Here is a 19,959-nt window from a genome sequence, read left to right as displayed (position 1 = left end):
TTAAAGAATAAATGCATTACTCTTCAATAACTCTAATTCACATATCTGTTACACAGCTGCTTATTGTGAAATCACTCAATTTGGTGTTGTGTAAAATAGCATTTTGGATTACTCCGTGTGTGAATGTTTAACTGAGTAGCAGGTGACACCTAGTACGGTAGCCTGGGCAATTAGTGTGTTAATGGGTGAAAGTGACAAGTAGTGTAAAAGCGCTTTGAGTAGTTGGAAGACTAGAAGGGTGCTATGTAGGTGCAAGTCCATTTACTAATTAGGTCATTTTGCAAATACCTAGGAAAATAAGCTCTTTAACCCTTTGAAACCTGAGCAAATTGGCTTGATTTTCTACAAGAACATGGGAATAAGGCATTAAGCAACAGAAGAAGAAATAACCCCCCAAAATTGCAAGAAATTAGTAAAAAGAGAAAAATAAAAACAAACAAATAAACAAGGAGATGCCGTGGGAAAATTGCGTAAAAATCATTTAAAAAATAATACCATAATTTTAAATATCTAATAATAATAATTAAAAATATAGTGTTTCCTTAGTAAAACTGGTTTCCCTGTTTTCCCAACATTTCTTACCAAATTGCTCATTGCCTTCTTTTCCCATGTTTTTGAAAGAAATTGCACCAATTTGCTCAGGGTTCAAAAGTTAAATACTTGCAAAAGGCAACTGAAAGCAGCACAGGAAAAGTTATGTCACTCCAGCTTTCAAAGGGTTAAAGATATGATGTAACTTTTCCACATTAAAATGTCAAAAAAAAAGCTAGACCAATGATGTAATTGTGTACTTCCATTATTTCAAATGTTTCCAACAATGTTCAAACTGAGAGAAATCTGTAATTTGAATTGGTCTGTGTCATTTGATCTCCATCGCCTGTCAGTGGCGTCATATCCCCTTTGCACATGGGACAGGGTTGTGGCTGTCTGTAAGATGCTGTCATAAACAGACTTTTTATCTACTTTTAAGCCTCATTTTAGGATGTACTTTTTAGATATTGGTCATTTTTAACTATATCTATTAACCAGATAAAGGATTTCAAGTCACTGGACATCTGGATCTTAAGTTATCAGAGAAACAAGTTGAGCAAACGTTACTGTGTATTGTAATCATTAAATCAGCCAAATCTGGCAGCTGTATGCATCCAAATTAGTATATACTCCCAGTTTACCTTGGTGTGATGGCCTTTACATCATATGTGCATTGTAATGGCACATAGCAATAATGTTAGAGTATCTGAAATGTTCAGAGTTGTTACTGTAAGTTGTTGGTCAGTGATGAATGAAGGTAAGCGATGAGAATGAAAGAGCAGACAGATTAGGAGTAAGCTCTCTGAAATACCTGCTCTGTTGAGACTGGGAGGAAAAAGAGAAGATGAGGATGTTAGATTGTAGACCCATGGTTTAGTATATGGACTGCCTCAGTGAAAATATTCATCAGTATTCTGCTCAAGACTCCAAATGCAATCTTATTATCTATTCACATGCTACAAAAAACACATGTAAATGCCGAACCAAACAGGTCTTTGTTCTCCATTTTCTCACAACGTTTATTAGAGGAACCTCAATTAACTACTATGACAGTTTGTTAAAGGTGTCTCGATCTTTGCAGTACATTTTCTGCTTTCTTTTGAGTCTTTTACTGTGTCTTACCATTTAATGCACAGTCAAAGAACCCATTGGTCCACTGTTAGAGACTACAGAACACCATGAATAAATATAGAGGTCTACAAAGCCTCTTAGGACAGAGCCCGCTTACGATTCCCTTTCCGTGCACAGCATCCCTGAATAGTCCACACAAAGATCCTTAAGCCAAAATCCCTCCCTGGTATTTAATTCTAAATTAGTAATTACTGGGTGTGTCAGTGTGTCTTAGGTTTGCAGGTAGGTTGGGTGAAGGAGCTCATTTGTGCGCTGGCTTTGGAGCGAATTGCACTCTCACACAGACACACTCATTCTGAAAGACGCTGAGGGTATCCGTGGGGAGCCACTGAAGAACCCAGTCACTTAGGGGGAACAGACCACATACAGGCGCCAAGATGTGTGACATGGGGGGACTGGATAACCTGGTGGCCAACACGGCCTACCTAAAAGCCCAGGGCGGAGATGACAAGGAGATGAAAAAGCGCCGTCGAAGCTTGTCTCTCCCCAAGCCGGAGCAATGTGCTTCAGTACGAGCGTCCATTGACAAGGACTTTACGTCGCTTTGTGAAAAGCAGCCTATTGGCAAAAAGTTTTTCCGTGACTTCCTGGCAAATACTGCTGAGTTTAAGCTTGCCGCTGATTTCCTGGATGACCTGTTGGACTGGGATCTGGCTGAAAATGCAGCAAAAGAGAAGGCACGCAAACACATGATGACAACATATTGCAAGGCCGACTCCAAGAGTTTCCTGGCCTTTCTCTCTGGAGAGCCGGCTGAAAAACTCAAGTCTGTGACGGATGCCAACTTTTCAGAGGTGATGAAAGGCAAAGTCCAGGACGGTGTAAGAGAATTTCTTCAAGGCAAACCCTTCACAGATTACCAGACCAGCCCTAACTTTGATAAATTCCTCCAGTGGAAAGAGTATGAGAAACAGCCTATCAGTGACAAATACTTCTATGAGTTTAGAACTCTTGGCAAAGGAGGTTTCGGGGAGGTAAGCGCGCAGACACACACATCTACATAAAATTTTATAGAAGCCTTTTGAAATATGTTTATCTCTTAACACTTATTTTAGTTGCAGGACTCCTTCAATACGATATGTTATCAATTTAAAAAATATGTACTTTCATTAGATTTTGTATAATATGTGCAAAAAATTAACCAGGTGCTACAGTAGAGAATTAGGACACAGTGCCATTTCAGTCTTATGAAGCATAAGAAAGGATATTGTAGGGCAAGAGATCATACCTTACATAATCATGAGGATTCCCCTTGTCTCAAAGTGACCATGAAGATACGTGACATGAAGGCCTGCCTGATGAATTTTAGAAAATCATGGCTTCTGTTTCATACAGTAACAAATACAAATTCAGAATGCAGGAAGTAGTGGGCTTGTGTTGATAAAACTAGCTATGTGCTACAATTGCTCAAATACTGACTAGTACTATAGAAGATCTTCTTGTCTTGTTGAGATCAAGATCTCTTTTTTAATTCAGACGTAAGCACGACACTAGATAAAAAACAAACAAACATGTCAGCAACTAAGAATGTAAAATTCTTAATTAGGGCATTGTTTCAGTGTTGTCTGTTTTGAAAGAGAAACTGCAGTGTAAATATATCAACGAGCAGTAACTGTGTAAAACAGGGATGAAAAATAGTATGAGTTTTTAGTGATAGTCATCTCAAAGACTTGACATTGATAAGAGATACCTGATGAACATCAGAAGCAAATTGTTATCTCCTCATGGCACATACCGTGGACCCACAACTGAGCCTTGAGGAACCTCATTTCTTAGTAGAGCTCTTACTGTAGCAACAAGCTTAAGAATACAACCTAAAATAAGGCAACTTACTAAGATGAGTGCTGTGATAGAAGTGTAGAAAGCAGTGTAGACATAAAAATTATTACAGTAATGTTTGTAACAGTATATTGTTAGTTAAAACGACAATGAAGGCTGCTACTATTACCTGTGTAAATCTGCTGTAACTTTGAAATACTGTTTTCTTTCAGAGCAGCCAAAAAAAAAAAAAAATGCACTCGACAAATAGCTTTGATACTGGGCAATCATTTTTAAACTGCTAATGTAATCTACCAAGCAGTACCATGCAGTGGATGAACCTGATCATCTGTCCACAGGGAATGAATGATACCAGAACTTAAACATTATTTATTTATACAGCACCTTTTGTGCAAATCTGCAATACAAGGTGCTGAGCAAAAATCAAAAATGCCAAGAAAATACAGTTATACAATTAAAATAAATGACAATGCAAGGAAAAGACAATACAGGAAATAGAAGGGGGCAGAATGAAAAATTAAGTTATATTCAAAAAAAAAAAAAAAAAAAAGAGGTGGAAAGAGTTTAACAAGTAAATGTTTAGTTAAAGATGTGGTGGCAAATAGGGTGCCAAGACACAGCTGGAAAGGGTCACACTTGACTGACTTCTTGAACCAATTTTCTTGCCTTTAGTCCCAATAGTGATTCTATATTGGTGTTATGGAGCAAGACTGATGATAAAAAGTATCAGACAAGTCTGTTTTTTTTTAAATTTATTCTAAAGCAGATGTCATTTTTATCGTCACAATTTTCCCAATAGGAGCTTTCATTCCCATGACACTATCAGACAGAGGACAAGCAGCGTTCATATTCAGCTTGATACCCATAGACCAATCTTTGTTTCCATGTAAAATGGATTCTAATTAATTTCAGAGAACTTGTTGAACATCAGTAATAAAGAAGTCCTGTTTTTTAACAAAGCTGTCTTTCTCCAGGTGTGCGCTGTTCAGGTGAAGAACACAGGGCAGATGTACGCCTGCAAGAAATTGTGTAAAAAGCGACTGAAGAAGAAGGGTGGAGAGAAGATGGCCCTGCTGGAGAAGAAGATCTTGGAGAAGGTTAACAGCTTGTTTCTGGTCAACTTGGCCTACGCTTATGACACCAAGACCCACCTGTGCCTTGTTATGACCCTGATGAACGGAGGAGACCTCAGGTACCACATTTACAACATGGGCTACGATGGCAAGGGCGTGGACAAGGGCATTGAGATGAAGCGCATCATCCACTACACGGCGCAGATCACCACTGGCATTCTGCATCTGCATGAGATGGATATCGTATACCGTGACATGAAGCCGGAAAATGTGTTGCTGGATAGCCAGGGCCAATGCCGACTTTCAGATTTGGGTCTGGCCATAGAGCTTCCTGCAGGGAAAACCGTCACCCAGATGGTGAGTAGATGTACACACAACAGTGATACCATCCCATGTTGCACTCCCAAAGCCATTAGGATGCTGTTAACATGAGATGACTTAGCTGGATGATGTCAGCAATGATAATGAGAATAATATTAAGATTTTACGTCATGGCGAGAGATGTCTACCTTAAAGGGCCATTTCATCTATTATTCAAAGTCTTGTTGCACACAACAAAGGGCGGACAAGGACTCTCCCCTGATTCTGATCTTTAAATCAACAAACATTTAGTCAGGTGATCATCTACATGGTATGACTAAATTTACTCTTACACAAACTGCAACAGAAAGAAAATACAAAGAAAGAGAGATCACCTCATCTCCACCCTGTCTGTGTTGACCTGTGTGAGGATGAGGCCAGAGCTAAAAACTGTACCAGGCTTGGACAGGCTGTCTGTCCTGGTGGGGTTTTCACTTTAAATCCGGACAGGGATTACTGGATTGCTTAAAGATCTGTGCAATGAGTCTTTGAATCCATTATATAACTCATTTGATCCTTTAGCAGCCAGATTATAGCCTGGCCATTTATAGGCCACCATTTTGTTTAGGGGCTGTGTCAGAGACCTTGGAGGTCCAGCACTTGTTAAAGTAGCAGTCAATAAATAAAAGAGGGTTTCCCCTCAGCCACTTGGTCGCAGAGATTTAGTTATTCCTGTGAAGGCATTACCTTCAGAGAGTTGCCTTGGTTGTGCTGTAGTGTGTCCCCATGACACTTTACAAAGCCTATAGCCTTGTGGGTCTTCTTGCCACGAGAAAGAGTAACATGGATAACATATCATCGATGAGTTCTTGCATGGGTTCTAGTAACTGTGTGAGAATCAATCAATGATATACAAAGAAAGTTATCATTGACAGAACACCCCGATGGCCTGTCAGATAAATCACTGAGCTTTAAAATCACCTGCTGACAGAAATGTATTATGTAGAAACGTATTATATAGATTATATAAACTTAATATACAGATGGGGCATGATCACAAGCTAATAAAGTTACTGATTACTGATAGAAGAATCTAAGAATGACTGGATGACCACAACATTATTATTTTCAATTTTTTTCCTATTTTTGTCTGATAATACCTCCAGTATATTACACCTCACCTGCACTCACCTACGGATGACCTGAAAAAAGATGGAGAATTTAGCAAGAGGGTTTCTACAGGACTTACTTGGGGTAGCAAAGAGTAAGCCCTCAGCTCCATGAAAGTCCAGTAAGCTCATTATCCAGTACTCTGATGCTCCTCAGCCAGCCGAAGTGACTGGGCTGGCTTGGTCCCCTAATCTTCTTAGTGGGCATTACACAAGTCTGTCCCTGATTAGATTGACAGATCCAGGTAAAAACCTATGCTGAATATGTTTAGACATGTCAGTTTGCAACAGGTTGACTTTAACCAGGCTTAAAAAACAAAAGAAGGAATCTGATCCTTGAAACTAAGATCATATTAATTTGGGTGATGTTTCTGTAACGTGTATGATCATACCTGGAAGAGATTTACCCCTTGTGGTTAACCAGAGGGTGTAGGGTCTTTATTCATCAACACATTTCAGATGAACAGAACATAGTTGAAAAAAGCCACCAGGAAAAGCTGAAAATAATAAAGATCTAAAGATTTGCATGTTAAGGGACATGAATGAAAGTATTGGGGCATAAAAGTTTTGCATGCAAACCTGCTTAGATTTAGTCAATGGAGTTGGAGTAACATGCCCTCACTAATCAGTCAGAGGGTTCATGTCTTGTCCCATGTTAAAGTTCAGCTATTGAAGCACCACCTGTACCATCTGTCATGCAATAATAAAATAAAGTTTTAAGAGCTTGTTAAACAAAGCTCACTGTCCTCATAATACCAACACAACACTTCACGTGTAAGCTATGGATCTCCTAAGAAAGGTTTCTACAGCAGGGTTCCTTCAGGACTTGCTTACAGTAGTAAAGGGCGAGCTCTCGGCTCGGTGCCAGTTTGCTGTGTCTGTGCATTAATTATACATTAGAGGCATGGTGATGTGCTGTCTGGATCTTACGTACTTCCGCTGGTGGCTGTAGCATCCAGAAATGGCCAGCCTTTATATAAGAGGCTGGACAACTCTGTCAGTGTGTAGACACACATGACTCTTGACAGGTAGTAGGCTTAGCATTAGGATTAGGGCTGTAGGTGAGGTCATACAAGGGGAAGGAGGGAGGGAGGGAGGGGAGCAGGGGAACAGAGGGAAAGGTGAAAGTTATATAGAGTAAAAAGCCAGAAAGAGAAAACTTTAAGTAACCCAGGCAGCCGTTCTGTGTAAGACTTTGTCAATAGGGATGCTTATGTCTCCCAGTTTTTAAGTGATGTCTTCTTCCACAAGACATCTCTTTCTGTTCTCTGTGTCCTTTCCTTTTCCTTTTGTGAATGTGAAAACTGAAAATCTACCCACCTCTCTCTCCTCCAGGCTGGTACCGGAGCATACATGGCCCCTGAGATCCTGAGCAAAACTCCGTACAGGACATCAGTGGACTGGTGGGCCCTGGGCTGCAGTATCTATGAGATGGTGGCCGGTTACACGCCTTTCAAAGGCCCCGAGAGCAAGAAGGAGAAGGTGGAGAAGGAGGAGGTGCAGCGCCGCATTCTCAACGAGGAACCTAAGTGGGAGCACAGGTGCTTTGATGCTGCCACCAAGGACATCATCCAGCAGTTCCTGAAGAAGAAAATTGAAGAGCGCCTGGGCATGAAGTAAGAGGTTTACTACTCTTTTAAGCCACAAGCAAGCCACATACAAACACAGCGGCTTAGTGAATCTGATTTTCTCGTCAACATTCTGTGTCAAATGGGTTTTTATGTAATACTATATTTTTCAAAATGACATTTGAAATCAGTTCCACGTATAATTTGGGATTCAAATACTTTAACTGGTAGATATTTACTGGTGCATTGGATGGTAGGATACTGAGATTAGAGTAATCATGTAGCCACTTCTTGTTTCATTTAACAAGAAGTTAACATAGTAGTTTTGAAAGTAGCCTATTTTTTTTTTACCTTCTCTGTAGAAACAACATGGAGGATCCCAGGAAGCACGAGTGGTTCAAGACCATCAACTTCCCCCGTCTGGAGGCCGGGCTGGTGGATCCTCCATGGGTGCCCAAGCCCAACGTCGTCTACGCCAAGGACACCGACGATATCGCTGAGTTTTCCGAGATTAAGGGCATCGAGTTTGACGCCAATGACAATAAATTCTTCAAGGAGTTTAGCACAGGCGCTGTGCCCATTCAATGGCAGCACGAGATGATTGACACTGGACTATTCGATGAGCTCAACGATCCCAACAGGAAAGAGGGCGGCGGAGATCCTGACGACGAGAAGAAATCCGGCACGTGCATTTTACTGTGAGAAGCCACACGTTTGATATACCATTGATAACCCTCCATGATTTGTTTCAGTCAGACTGATCCTCGATGTAAAAGATGAATCAGGAAAGAGGTGAGCATGATCGTCTTGTTGAGAAACATGTATCATCCCTTCTCTTTTAAGGATGTCCAAGGTTTAGAGATACACAGCTTTGGAGGCAAGGTTTGGTGAAATATGGAGGATGTGATGATGAAATTTGAACATCATCTCTCTGGTTCTCAGCTTCTTTTGCAAATATCTAACAATGTAGACTTGCAACTACAGCTAGGAGTAATTTATACAACCTTCTCATTGAAGATACTACAGTTAGATTAGTTAGTCGAAGGCCTTTGTGCCATGATTACTATATTACTTAAAGAGACTGATTCTAACAGTGTTTGCAGTAGTATTACCTGCTGCATTCAACATTGAGCTTTAAACAAATTGGAACAAAACACGTGGAAATAATGGATTATGTAAAAGTTACAGCATTACTATGCCCTTTATTGATGCCATCATACAGTCACAATGTTTCTACAGTGCAATTGTGGCAGAGATAGATCTAGTGTCTAATATTACATGTTATGATCCTAAATTTCATCAGTAAGGATGATCACTGTATTTATATCCAGTTGGTTTTCCTTCTGCCCTGACACATTAGTTTTATAAAAACTATAAAAAGTGATTGTATGTATTGTAAATAACGAAGTATATCTATATCTATGCACAATGAGAGAGAGGCTAAGATGTAAGTCATCTGAAATTTAGGATTTATTTTAAAGAAAATGATACAGTTCACTGAGTCCCTCTACTGTTGGTGCTATGAGGCTCAACTTAGTGAGAAATGGAGACGGTTTAGTCCTGGGATGCTGGGAGAAAGATGAGTGCAGGAAGTCAATCGCTGCATACGAAGGAAGAAAACTTTAGAGGAGCTGGACAATAAATTCCTGGACCAGGAACATGCAGGTTGCCCTGTCCACGGCCATGAAACGCTGTGACACTTCAGGGCTGTTCTCTTAGTTTGAGATGAGTGTGAATCACTCAAACTAGACCTGAAACACACTCCACTGTTGTGGTTGTTAAGCTGAGTAGAGAGACTTGGGTTAGTTCAAAAGAGAATCCTTGTTATTCTTGTTTACGTGTCTCAGGGTAATTAATGCTTAATTTTTTGAATTTTCAGATCTTGGACAGAGTTGAGTTTTTACGTTAATGTTAATAAGATATAAATATATATATATATGATACATGTACTTGTAAATATAAGATGAAAGGAATTGCTATTGTAGAAATGTCAGATGTAAAGCAGAGATTTCTTTGAATCTTGAATCATTTGAATGAATTAAAATATGTCTTTTAAAACGTGTTTGTCTCAATATGTTTGTTGTAGTCTCGAGGTTTAACAGCACATGTACTAAACAGTGCCATGTTACTGCTTGTTCTCTGTGCTATTTATAACCACAGAGAAAGTGCTGCTGAGGGCTCTGGAGTAAAACCTAAAAATATCAGCTGCATTAATCCCTTTCAGGATGCTGACTACAGCCAGGCTGTGCTCCAGGCAGCCGCAAATTGGCAAGTTCAACTCTTAGCTGATAAGGCGATAACCAGTGTTATCCTTGCGCCTTCTTTGCTTAAATCGGCTTCAAATCCCCTCAGGTACTGAAGCATCTCAGTGTTAGTGCCAAGCAACGGGTATGAGCAGAAAGAAGAGCTGCAGTGCTGACCTGAGAAATGTTATTATACCACATTTTTATTTATTTTCTTTTTTTTTTAGAAAGAAAATGCTGCATGAATTAAAGTTCAATCCAAAAATCAGCCGATTGATGTGAGTGCTGAAAAAGGGAAAAGTGAGCCTACTGATGTTTCCTCTTTTTTTTTTTTTTTTTAGCAATTCTTTGCAAAATAGTGGAAACGTACAAACACATAAAACACCACAAGAGATCTTTTCAGACTTTCATGCCTAAGTAGTTTCAACATTTACAACATCTCCCAATTTATTTTCTTTGCTTCAGTCTAACAAACAGACAGATGAAAATATCTGTTTGCCACTACGTGTTTACAGCCGTCTAACTCAAGGACGGTAAGAGTTAAGGAGACACCAAGGTGGATTCGTGCTGCAGCTAAACCCTGAGAGAGATTATCTTAGCAGGACTCGGGTACAGACTGCTGTTGACAGTGAAGGACATAGCGGCTGCTACTGCTTCAGGGCGCTGTGGGAGCTGGATGGATGGAGGTGCTGTGAAATCAGAGCAGACAGGTGTGATCAGACGTTTTTTTACACTGACCTCTACAGTTTATGTTGTCTTTGGGGGGTTCAGTTACAGGTACAGCTACTCACACAATGATGAGGATATAGTCTGAGTTTGAGTAAGCATCTAAATAATTACAACTGAGTCAGTGTACCTGAGCCAGGTGGAAAGGACAAAACAAATCTCAGCATCTACCTACTGAGCTCATTTCTCAGTGGCTGTCATCTGATATTGCTGAAACCAGTGGCACGCTTAATTATGTGGATTTGTCGACATCAATTTGTGTGGGCAGGAAAACCACAAACTGCATTAAAGGGAATTAAAAGCCTTGCTAACCCCCTCAGTTTGTCTCCTTCTGGCAGCAACATGTTCCACTGAGAGCTTGTTCTGCCTGTCTTGTTTCTGGCTCCCTCCTGTGGCTGCAGATTTGTGTTACAACGTTGTGCTACCTCTGGGGCTCCAGCTCTGAATGATTTGTTTGCATTTGGGTCCTTTTCTGAACTGATGCATGACAGACGGGTGTAATTCAATGAAAGAAAGAAAGATGAAACTGTACCTTATCCTGAGTAACTGGGTTATGGTCTCTGGAAAGAGTCATTGCTGTTGAGTTCATCAAATGTATTTTTTATCACTTTGAGCACCACGAGCTGAGTGCCATCTAGCTCCATTATATTGGAGAGAAGGCAGACATCTCTACGGCTGATATCTGCAACACTCTGCATCTCACTCCAAAACAATCCAGACTGATAAACAGCACTACAGGTAAGAGGAAAAATATGACACCCTACTATCATAAGTCTCTCCATCTTCTGAAAGTTACAAAGCCAACTGGGAAAAAGAAATATCAGATGACACTCAAACAACGCCAGACACTGTCAACACTATTCAGACTCCAAAATACACAACATATATCCAAATGTGTCACCAACTTGTGATAAATGTCAAACCTCAGAAGCAAACCTTTTATCACAGCTTTTTCTTGTGCCCTAAAGTTGCATTCTTTTGTCCAATGTCTTCAACAGCATCTCAGAGATAATTAATATTTCACTAGAGGCAGAACCTATATTTATCATTCTGGGTATATCTCAAGCATTAAGACAACTCTCTGTTGCCCAACAAAAATTCCTCTCCTACTGCATCATTACGGCAAAAAAAGCTATCGGTAATGTCAAGGAAAACCAGCACACTACACTTGGAAAGGATAAGATATGTCCTAAAGGGCAGACTCCAGTTCAAATAAACACAAGAAATTTGTGCTCTAGACAAAGGATCAGTGCTCAAGGAATAACAGACCAGTGAGCAGTGATAACGAACATGTCTTTGGGGTCATCAGGTGGGAATCTTCTTTCACCAGTGTTTCATCTAGTTGGTCCCATGACACCTCCAGGAGGTTACACAGTGATCTCTGGCGTCCCAGAGACACTCCCGTAATGCCAGCTCTCACTGCTCCCTGCACCAACCTGACAACCTCCTTTACCTTACTTACACATGGCTTTCTCAGCCCAAACAGCACTGCCACCTTCAACAAAACCAGGCTCCGTTTATGCGAGCTCCAGGTAGTGACCGTGCTGATACTACCTTTCCTAGCACATTCACCATACCCTATTTCACACACTACATAGCATAACTCCAATATAAGCTAAAGTTAAAGGAGATAGAGAAGCTTAACTCACAGGTTTTCTCAGCCCAAACAGCACTGCCACCTTCAACAAACCCAGGCTCCGTTTATGCGAGCTCCAGGTAGTGACCGTGCTGATACTCCTAGCACATTCACCATACTCTATTTCACATGCTACATATCATAACTCCACAATATATCCTCCAGAGACCCTGTGTCCTCATATGACAACATCATATTTTGGGTTTACTTGACCTTATACTTAATTATACTGATCCCGACCCAAAAGTGGACAAAACCTGATCACACGTTATGGTTAAAACATGTTTATTTATGATTGATAATATTTGTAGTTTGATATGGCAACAAATGTAGCCATTTTTAGCAACAAGCTAAGATGCTTTTAATTAGGATGTACTCGTTTGAAGACATTAGGACTTTAGTGTTCTCTCGTTTGAGGACATTGAGACTTAATTATCCTTGACAATGTTGAGTTTTTTTTATACTTATTGGGTACTACTGATCCCAAATAGCTAGGAGAAATTAAAAATGCCTACCAAACAAAAGTTCAGGTCTCAGGAGGATATCACAATCTGGCAACCTCTCTTATCACACCTTGCACAAAGTACAGTTCCTGAGTTGTAACCTGCTCTTCTACAATATCCCATTCTGAGTGAGACAAGGGGAATGGATAAAGGAATAGGGAAGTCCTGTATCTGGAATTAGATTCCCTTTTTTCCCTTTATTTACTTGCATTAATGCACATTTAATACACATATGTTTCATGATATATGTAGTTTCATCTTTGGCTCAATAAAAATACTTGGGGAAAAAAAAGGAAAAACATACAGTTTGTGTTGTGCAGGATGTTCTTCAAAAAAGGCATCTTTGGCTGCTGAAAACAGGAGAGTCCTCAAGTCAGACATTCAACTTACAGCCTATGAATCTCCTTGGACTTTGTAATGTTTAAATTCCCAGACCATAACATCATAAATTCATTATACAAGCAGTTAATAAAGCTTCATTAACTCAATGATAAATGCCCTCTTGTGGCATTGGGATGAACTGTTCCTTTACGTAAAAGGAGCTGAATAATGCTGACTAAAAGAAACACACAGAAGTATTTTTTTTTATCTTCAAAATCACTTTTATTCCACAATTTATTTCATCAGGTCTTAAGGCACCCTGAAGAGATGTTACAAGTTGGTCTTTCAAATGTGGGTTCCTTTTAAGACTGTGTAAACATAGCTTTGAATAAGATAATTTCCTGTAAATCTTTGCTTAAATTATTTCTTTACAGTGCACAGACATTGTGTTGTGTGACAAAAATACAGTGTGAATTAAGTAAATATGGTAGATAGTGTATATATATATACATTGAAGAGTAATAGATTGGCAGACAATCAGATCAGACAGGCTGAAGAAGAGAGAAAACTAACAAACAATCTTTGAGACCCAGATAGATATACAGATCACGTAGAGATATACAGTACATAGTTACAGTGGACTTTTTATTTTTCAGACGCTTTCCCAGCGCCTCTCCGCCTTTAAATCTAATTTTTTTTTTACACTGTACCTTCCTGTGTGTGTGTCGTCTCAGCCACCATCACTACGCAGCACCCCCGCGAGGTGGATCGAGACAACTTATCTAAGTCCTGGACAGCTCACCCACTTGTTGGCTATTGCAGTGGAGAGGTGGGTAAACAGGAAGATGGACAGACAGACATACATGCAGACAGACGGACAGACGGCACAAGACTCTGTTGTGGCTACGCGGACCACAACACAAAGATCTATCTATAATTCCCTAAATATGGTAAGGTTCACAATGTATTTATATGTAGAAAGGGAATTGGCATTTCATATACAGGGATACAGTGGCTATACTTGATTATCAAGGTACGTTCCTATGAAGTCTTTGTGATGTGATAATGTGAAATACTCTGGATGTGTCTGGCAATGTTCTACTTTCTCAGATATACTACACAGCAAGATAAAAATTCTCTCGTTACCAGCGATAATACAGTCGTTCATACAGTTTGGAGAGATGAGAACAACACTCTCTTCCTGACAGCAGAAAGATCTAAAAAACATCTTTTAAAAAAAAAGTCAGCAATTACACAACAGCTCCACATGGCTTGGTTGCAATGGCTATAAGTTATCTAATCACATCGAAACTAAAAAAATAAAAATCATAAACAACTGAGTGAAGGATGAGCAGTGCAACAGGTGAATGAAAGGATGGACGGGGTCAGGAGCAGAGCCTGTGTCTTTGATCTTTGAGGAGATCATGAAGGAAAGAAGGGTCAATAGTGTCAGCAAAGCAAAACATTCAATATCTGTGACTGGCTTTCATATCTGCATCAAACTATTTGGCCACATCCCCAAAATCCTGTCTTTGTGACGTATTTGACACTTCCTTCCTTCCTTTTTAAAAAATTAAAAAAAAAAAAAAAATTGAAACATAAATCCTTAGCAAATGTTGGCAGCCTCTGCATCTGGTTTCCTTTTTACCGACCGTCTTCTCCTTTACTCGACCACCTTGATCTTGAAGGTAATGCGGCCCAGGAACTTATCCCTTTCGTCATTGTTGCGGAGGTCGGAGCCGTCTACTCTGCACTCCACCTGCAGCTCCTTGTTGTAGTCCTCCTTGGTGAGCAGCAGCTTCACAGCCACGAGGGGCTGCACATAAGTCTCCTGCATCAGGAAAGAGACAGCCGGCTGTCAATAATACATCGAGGTGAGGATGTAAGCTGACATGATCTGCAACCCAGGCTCCAGAATCAATGTTGCCATTGTACGTTTCTGCAAATCACAGATCTGTCACTTTGTTTCACCAACGCTGTGGTCAATGTGTGATCAGGTTTGGGCACAAAAACCACTTGGTTATGGTTAGGCAAATATCAGCTTTTGGATTAAAATACTCATTTGGGGAGCACAATCCCGTCAGGAAAAGCAGCAAAGGGTCACTAAAAAACATTATTTTGTTACATTTTGGTCTTGAAGAGTGGTTTGCAGCTTAGCAGGCATAAAAAAAAAAACTATGACAAGATACTAAAAAAAGCCATTGGATAAACAGCAACGTTTGCCACAAAACACCCACTGAAAAATGCTGTGGTGACTTGCTAAAAAACAACTGGTCTTGTTTGTTGGTCTCGAATAGTGGTCTGCAGCTTGGCAGGCATCTCATGCCTGAAAAGCTGCTGGAAAAACTGCGACAGGTCGCTTAAAATACCACTGTAGAAATAGTGACAGGTCGCTACAAAACCCCCACATCTGATGTTTGGTGTAGGAATGCTGCCATGACCAACAAAAAAAAACAACAGTCTCTCAAATCGACGTCTGCAATAGTCTGCAGCTTGGCAGGGATCACATGCTTAAAAAAACCCACTTGATTAACTGTGACGGGCCGCTAAAAAAGCAGCTGGAAAACAGCAATGGGTCACTACAGAACACCCATGTTTGGTGCCTAAAAAGCAACTGGAAATGCTGCCACGACTCCCTAAAAAAAAAAAGGCTCCTTATTTGTCAGTCTCAGGTTTGTGGTCTGCTATGGTCTACAGGACGCTAATAAAATAGCTAGAAAAACATTGACGGTCGCTACAAAACACCTATGCTGGATGCTTTAAGATTGGCAGACATCAGAGAGCTGCAGGATGCTGATAAAGCCACTGGACATTCACTACAAAAAAAACCCTGATTGGTGACAAAAGCCGCTGTAAATGCTGCGATGACTCACTACAAAATAACCAGTCTAATGCTTTGTTGGTCACAAACAGTGTTGTACTGCATTTGTGGTTTGCAGAGACGTACAGTGCCAGCATTTCCCTCCGGTGCCTGGGCTGCCATCTGACCATGATGAATACTTACATGGGCTTTCTTGCCGTAGTAGGGGAAATACATCTTATCAATGCGCCCCTCACTGGGGAAATACTGCATTTGAACTGCGCTTTCTCTCTGCATAGAAGAACATGTGTTAGTCAGTGTGAATTTCACATTAAATGAAATGCTTACTATGTTAAATTAATAGCAAGTGAGACATTTTTCCAAGATCACATGAGACAGGACTTGAAAAAAAGGAAAAGCAATGGCCCTCTGTTTGTTAGTGAAGAGATTTAAATGGCACGATGTGCTCTGCATTAATCTGCCAGAGGGCATTTGTGGCTGAAAATTGCACCTATTAGATTAAAATGACTTGGAAATGGCACTAGGATGGGTTTAGAGGCACCTGTGTAATGACTCGTTACATAACATAAATGTGTTACTGGCCTTATCCTGAGAATTTACATATTATCTTACCCTAAAGCCGTCAGTGACAGCATGCAGAAAGAAATCAGACACAAAACACAAACAAAAAGAAGGGAAAAAATGACAGATCAACAGAAAGAAAACATTGACACTGTTATGGTTATCAGGGCTTTTTTTTTATGAAAGAAATGAAAAAAATAGACATACAGTACAAGCAAGTAGAACATGTATAGTATAGTGTGGAGAAAGATGTTTACTTTTACTGTGCAGTTGATGTAGGGATCCCCACGAGGCTTCAGGCCAATGATCTAGGAGGTGAGGGAAGCAGGAGAGGTTTAGGCTGCTGCATGTGTGGCACCAAAATTAGAAATTAATCAAATTAATCGTTTATTTTGGGAACTGTCAGCAAGCGAGTAAACGAATGGAGATTAGAAGGAAGGAAAGGTTGAAAGACAGACAGAGATAAAAAGATCTGAAAAGGAGTGAAGCAATTTTTTCCAGTGATTTTCAGCTCGGTGAAAGCGGGTGTTACCCTGTTCATTTTCAGCAGCACGCAGGGTTTTCCCTCAGCATATCCAAAGTTGCTGTCAGAGAGGCCGGAGCACAAACTCAGAACGCCCCTCTTGAAGCGGCAAGCTTTCTTCGTCATGACCTCGGTGTCGTCCTGCAGGAAGTACTCTCCTTTGGGGCAGTCCTCGTTCTTCTCCTGCTCTGTATCATTATATCCTGAGAGAGAGAAGTCAATGGAGATAGATTCGGGTGAATGGAAAGAATGATTGGAAAAAGCTCCGGGAGAAGGAGAGTGGAATTTGTTTTATTACAGCCAGTGTTCAATATGTTTTAATATTAATTTCTTGAGAGAAGTGCACTCACTTTGCAGGAAGGACTCCAGGTGTTTGACGTACTGGTCGTACTTGCTGTGGTCAGATTTGTTGAACGCTATCTCCAATGAATTCGGACGAATCACCAACCCTGCAACAACGGCATAAAGTAAACAGAGTAAATGATCCCCAGCTGGACAAACTAATGCGCAGCCATCATCGAGGTTTGTCTCGAGTTACAGCCTGACAAAGAGGATTCTCTAAAACAAGCTCCACGGCTGATATCACACAGGAAGAGACTTCAAAATAGATCGATACAAAAAGCAGCTGTAATGTTGCACATTACTGTGACAGCATCTCATTGGTGCGAGTATGAATAATGAATGCTCCAAACAGAAATGCTGCCAGTAACAGTTGCTGAAAGCCCCGTTCCTCCACTGTGCTGCTGAGAGACACCAACCTGGGTAGGGAACGCGGTCCCGGTACTTCGGCACATAGTCGTCCAGAGTAAGCAGCATCACCCACATGGTCAGGGCGAACATACCGGCCAAGAAACAGTAGAAAACCAGGTAGAACAGCAGGATGAGGGCTGGAGGAAGTTAGAGGAGCAGAAATAGAAAAGAAAGAAGACATAATAAGAGAAAGAGACAGAGAGGGGTCATGCATAATTAACTACGAGCTTTAACTACACACGGACAAATGCCTTCTGAGTTTCTTCGTCTGCGTGCCGGAGGAAATTGTCATTTGTAGTGTGCAATCCCTTTGAGAGAAACCATTTTGGATTAAGGGGGGAAATGTGCTGCTAACAAATCTGAGGCCATTTTTTCACAGGAGACCCCTCAGTGTCAAATCACACAGGCTTTAGGGATGACGCTGCAGTGCTGAGAGCATCTCATTTAAGCACAATGCAGAGGGAAGAAAAGGAGGCACGCTCATGGAAACATCTGACTCAAAATGGTTCACCACCATCCAGCCTGCACAGCACAGATGCCCTCTAAGTTGACAAGAGAAAAAAAAGGGATGGACCCCTCTGCTTCCTGCTGTACATCCCCCCTTCCTCTCATTCCTCTCCAACAGTATCCCACAATGCACCTGCCTAGTGCGTGAAAGGGAGAGAAAGAGGAGAGAGGGAATCCCATTTGACCTTGACAGGCATGCTAATGTGGGCGGCCATGCAACTGCAATGGAGCATCCCACTGCACAGCAGCACAGGGGCCCAGGCAGCCTGACAGCCCGCGCTAGCCTATAGGAGCTGGCTGCTGGAGGGAGGGTGCTGTGTTACTACCTCACTCTGGAAATAACTGGGGAATCATTACATAAAATGTATGGCCTGATCAGCTATGGATACAGCTCAGGAATGCTGTGGCTCACTCCTCAAATCTGATTAGGTAATGAGGGCTTTTAACAGCTGGAGTCTGCACTGTGAATCCTGATAAATGCAGATGAAACATGAAAAAAATCTCTGGTATTATGATTGATTATCAGCTGATTGGTCATTTCTGCCTATGCAGCAAACAGAGAGTGGTGCACACCTTTGATAGCATCATTCGTCTTTGTACAGGCTTCTCCTTTACACCTTCATGTAGGCCTATGACGGCTCCTCCGCTAATCCAATATCTATATGGCAGTCATTTTAAATCATCCATGCACAGACATATATAAAGGCTATACATTCACATCTTTAAATGCTTTGAAAATGACAAGAAGGAGACATCAGATGAGGTGAAAGCCCCGTGAATGTCATCGCACATCTCCTAACTGACTGCTGTATAACGGGGATCCTTACCCCAGCTGCTGGCCGTGCGACCCAGCAGCTCCCCGGTCCTCGGGTTGTAGAAGGAGTCCTTCCAGCTTGACGTGTTCTCCTTGTTGGCCGGTTTATCTTCGGTGCTCGCCATGGTGATATTTAGATTATATTTTTGTGCTCCCAAAATGCGCGGTGTCTTCTACCTTTAAAAAAAAATGCAGAAAAGGGCAGCGGGCGATGTAATGAGGCGAAGAAGCCGGCGAGGCGGCGGTGAGTGGAGTGGGCGGTGTAGAGAGAGAGGGAGAGCCGAAGGAGAGAGATGCTCTGGTGGAACAAAAAAAAAAAAAAGCTGAGAAGGGGAAGGTGAGGAAAGAGAAGAAGAAAAAAATTCAGTGACGTCCACACAAGCCCCGTCGTGGCAGCTGATGCAGTGCGACCAGATGGATGTACATTGGCTAATGACGGAGAGACGCACGGAGACGCACCGTTACGCGCAGAAATTATAAATAGAGCGCACATTTATCCTTCTTATCATCATTTATATTATAATGGCCGCATGCGATTGGGAACAGGATGGATATCCATTTTATAATAGACTGCGGGATCCTTCAGAAAACGCAATAAAATGTCCCATTTTCAGTGTGAAACCAAACTCAAGGCAATCTATGGGCCTGATAAAAGGTATTTTTCACCTTCAGTGGCATGTGTGGGTGTAGATTTCAGGGGGGAGGGACGCCATCCTTAATATTTAGAACATGCCAACCCCCTCCATAAATCATGAAAGGTTTTGACCACATTAAAGACATTGACACCATAAACTGATGCAGGAAAGGCACACATTTGGTGCATAAAAATTCACCAGAATGCAGGAAATTAAAGGTCCAGTGTACAGGATTTAGGGGGACATATTGGCAGAAATGGAATATAACATAATGCGTATATTTTATTTAGTGTACAATCAGCTGAAAATAAGAATAGTGTGTTTTCATTACCATAGAATGAGCCTTTTATATCTACATGGGGGGCGGG

General features: G+C 41.1%; 2 protein-coding genes across 2 annotated transcripts; one reads left to right on the top strand and one right to left on the bottom strand.

Moving 5' to 3' along the window:
- On the top strand, window positions 1-9,535 carry grk7a (G protein-coupled receptor kinase 7a). The gene is made up of 4 exons (XM_049598995.1): window positions 1-2,636; window positions 4,416-4,871; window positions 7,319-7,599; window positions 7,914-9,535. Exons 1-4 carry the CDS (start codon window positions 2,040-2,042, stop codon window positions 8,251-8,253), a joined length of 1,674 nt encoding a protein of 557 aa, XP_049454952.1. The 5' UTR covers window positions 1-2,039; the 3' UTR covers window positions 8,254-9,535.
- Window positions 9,536-13,265: 3,730 nt separating this feature from the next.
- Window positions 13,266-19,267, bottom strand: atp1b3a (ATPase Na+/K+ transporting subunit beta 3a). Its single transcript, XM_049599002.1, has 7 exons — window positions 18,970-19,267; window positions 17,644-17,772; window positions 17,236-17,334; window positions 16,895-17,088; window positions 16,620-16,670; window positions 15,985-16,071; window positions 13,266-14,811 (listed from the first exon to the last, which is right to left on the bottom strand). Exons 1-7 carry the CDS (start codon window positions 19,079-19,081, stop codon window positions 14,644-14,646), a joined length of 840 nt encoding a protein of 279 aa, XP_049454959.1. The 5' UTR covers window positions 19,082-19,267; the 3' UTR covers window positions 13,266-14,643.
- Window positions 19,268-19,959: the final 692 nt, after the last annotated feature.

The sequence above is a fragment of the Epinephelus fuscoguttatus genome, linkage group LG15 (genome assembly GCF_011397635.1).
Source record: "Epinephelus fuscoguttatus linkage group LG15, E.fuscoguttatus.final_Chr_v1".
In the NCBI taxonomy this organism is placed as follows: Eukaryota; Metazoa; Chordata; class Actinopteri; order Perciformes; family Serranidae; genus Epinephelus; species Epinephelus fuscoguttatus.
The sequence above is the reverse complement of the archived record's forward strand: the minus strand, read 5'-3'. Positions and strand labels throughout refer to the sequence as shown.

What these genes read in the sequence shown, in the direction of transcription:
- grk7a (XM_049598995.1), top strand. Translation starts at nt 2,040, where the DNA reads ATGTGTGACATGGGGGGACTGGATAACCTGGTGGCCAACACGGCCTAC. An exon ending in GCAAAGGAGGTTTCGGGGAG is followed by an intron (nt 2,637 to 4,415) that starts GTAAGCGCGCAG and finishes GTCTTTCTCCAG; the next exon opens with GTGTGCGCTGTTCAGGTGAA. An exon ending in GAAGAGCGCCTGGGCATGAA is followed by an intron (nt 7,600 to 7,913) that starts GTAAGAGGTTTA and finishes CCTTCTCTGTAG; the next exon opens with AAACAACATGGAGGATCCCA.
- atp1b3a (XM_049599002.1), bottom strand. Translation starts at nt 19,081, where the DNA reads ATGGCGAGCACCGAAGATAAACCGGCCAACAAGGAGAACACGTCAAGC. An exon ending in GGACCGCGTTCCCTACCCAG is followed by an intron (nt 17,335 to 17,643) that starts GTTGGTGTCTCT and finishes CCGTTGTTGCAG; the next exon opens with GGTTGGTGATTCGTCCGAAT. An exon ending in CCTGGAGTCCTTCCTGCAAA is followed by an intron (nt 17,089 to 17,235) that starts GTGAGTGCACTT and finishes TCTCTCTCTCAG; the next exon opens with GATATAATGATACAGAGCAG.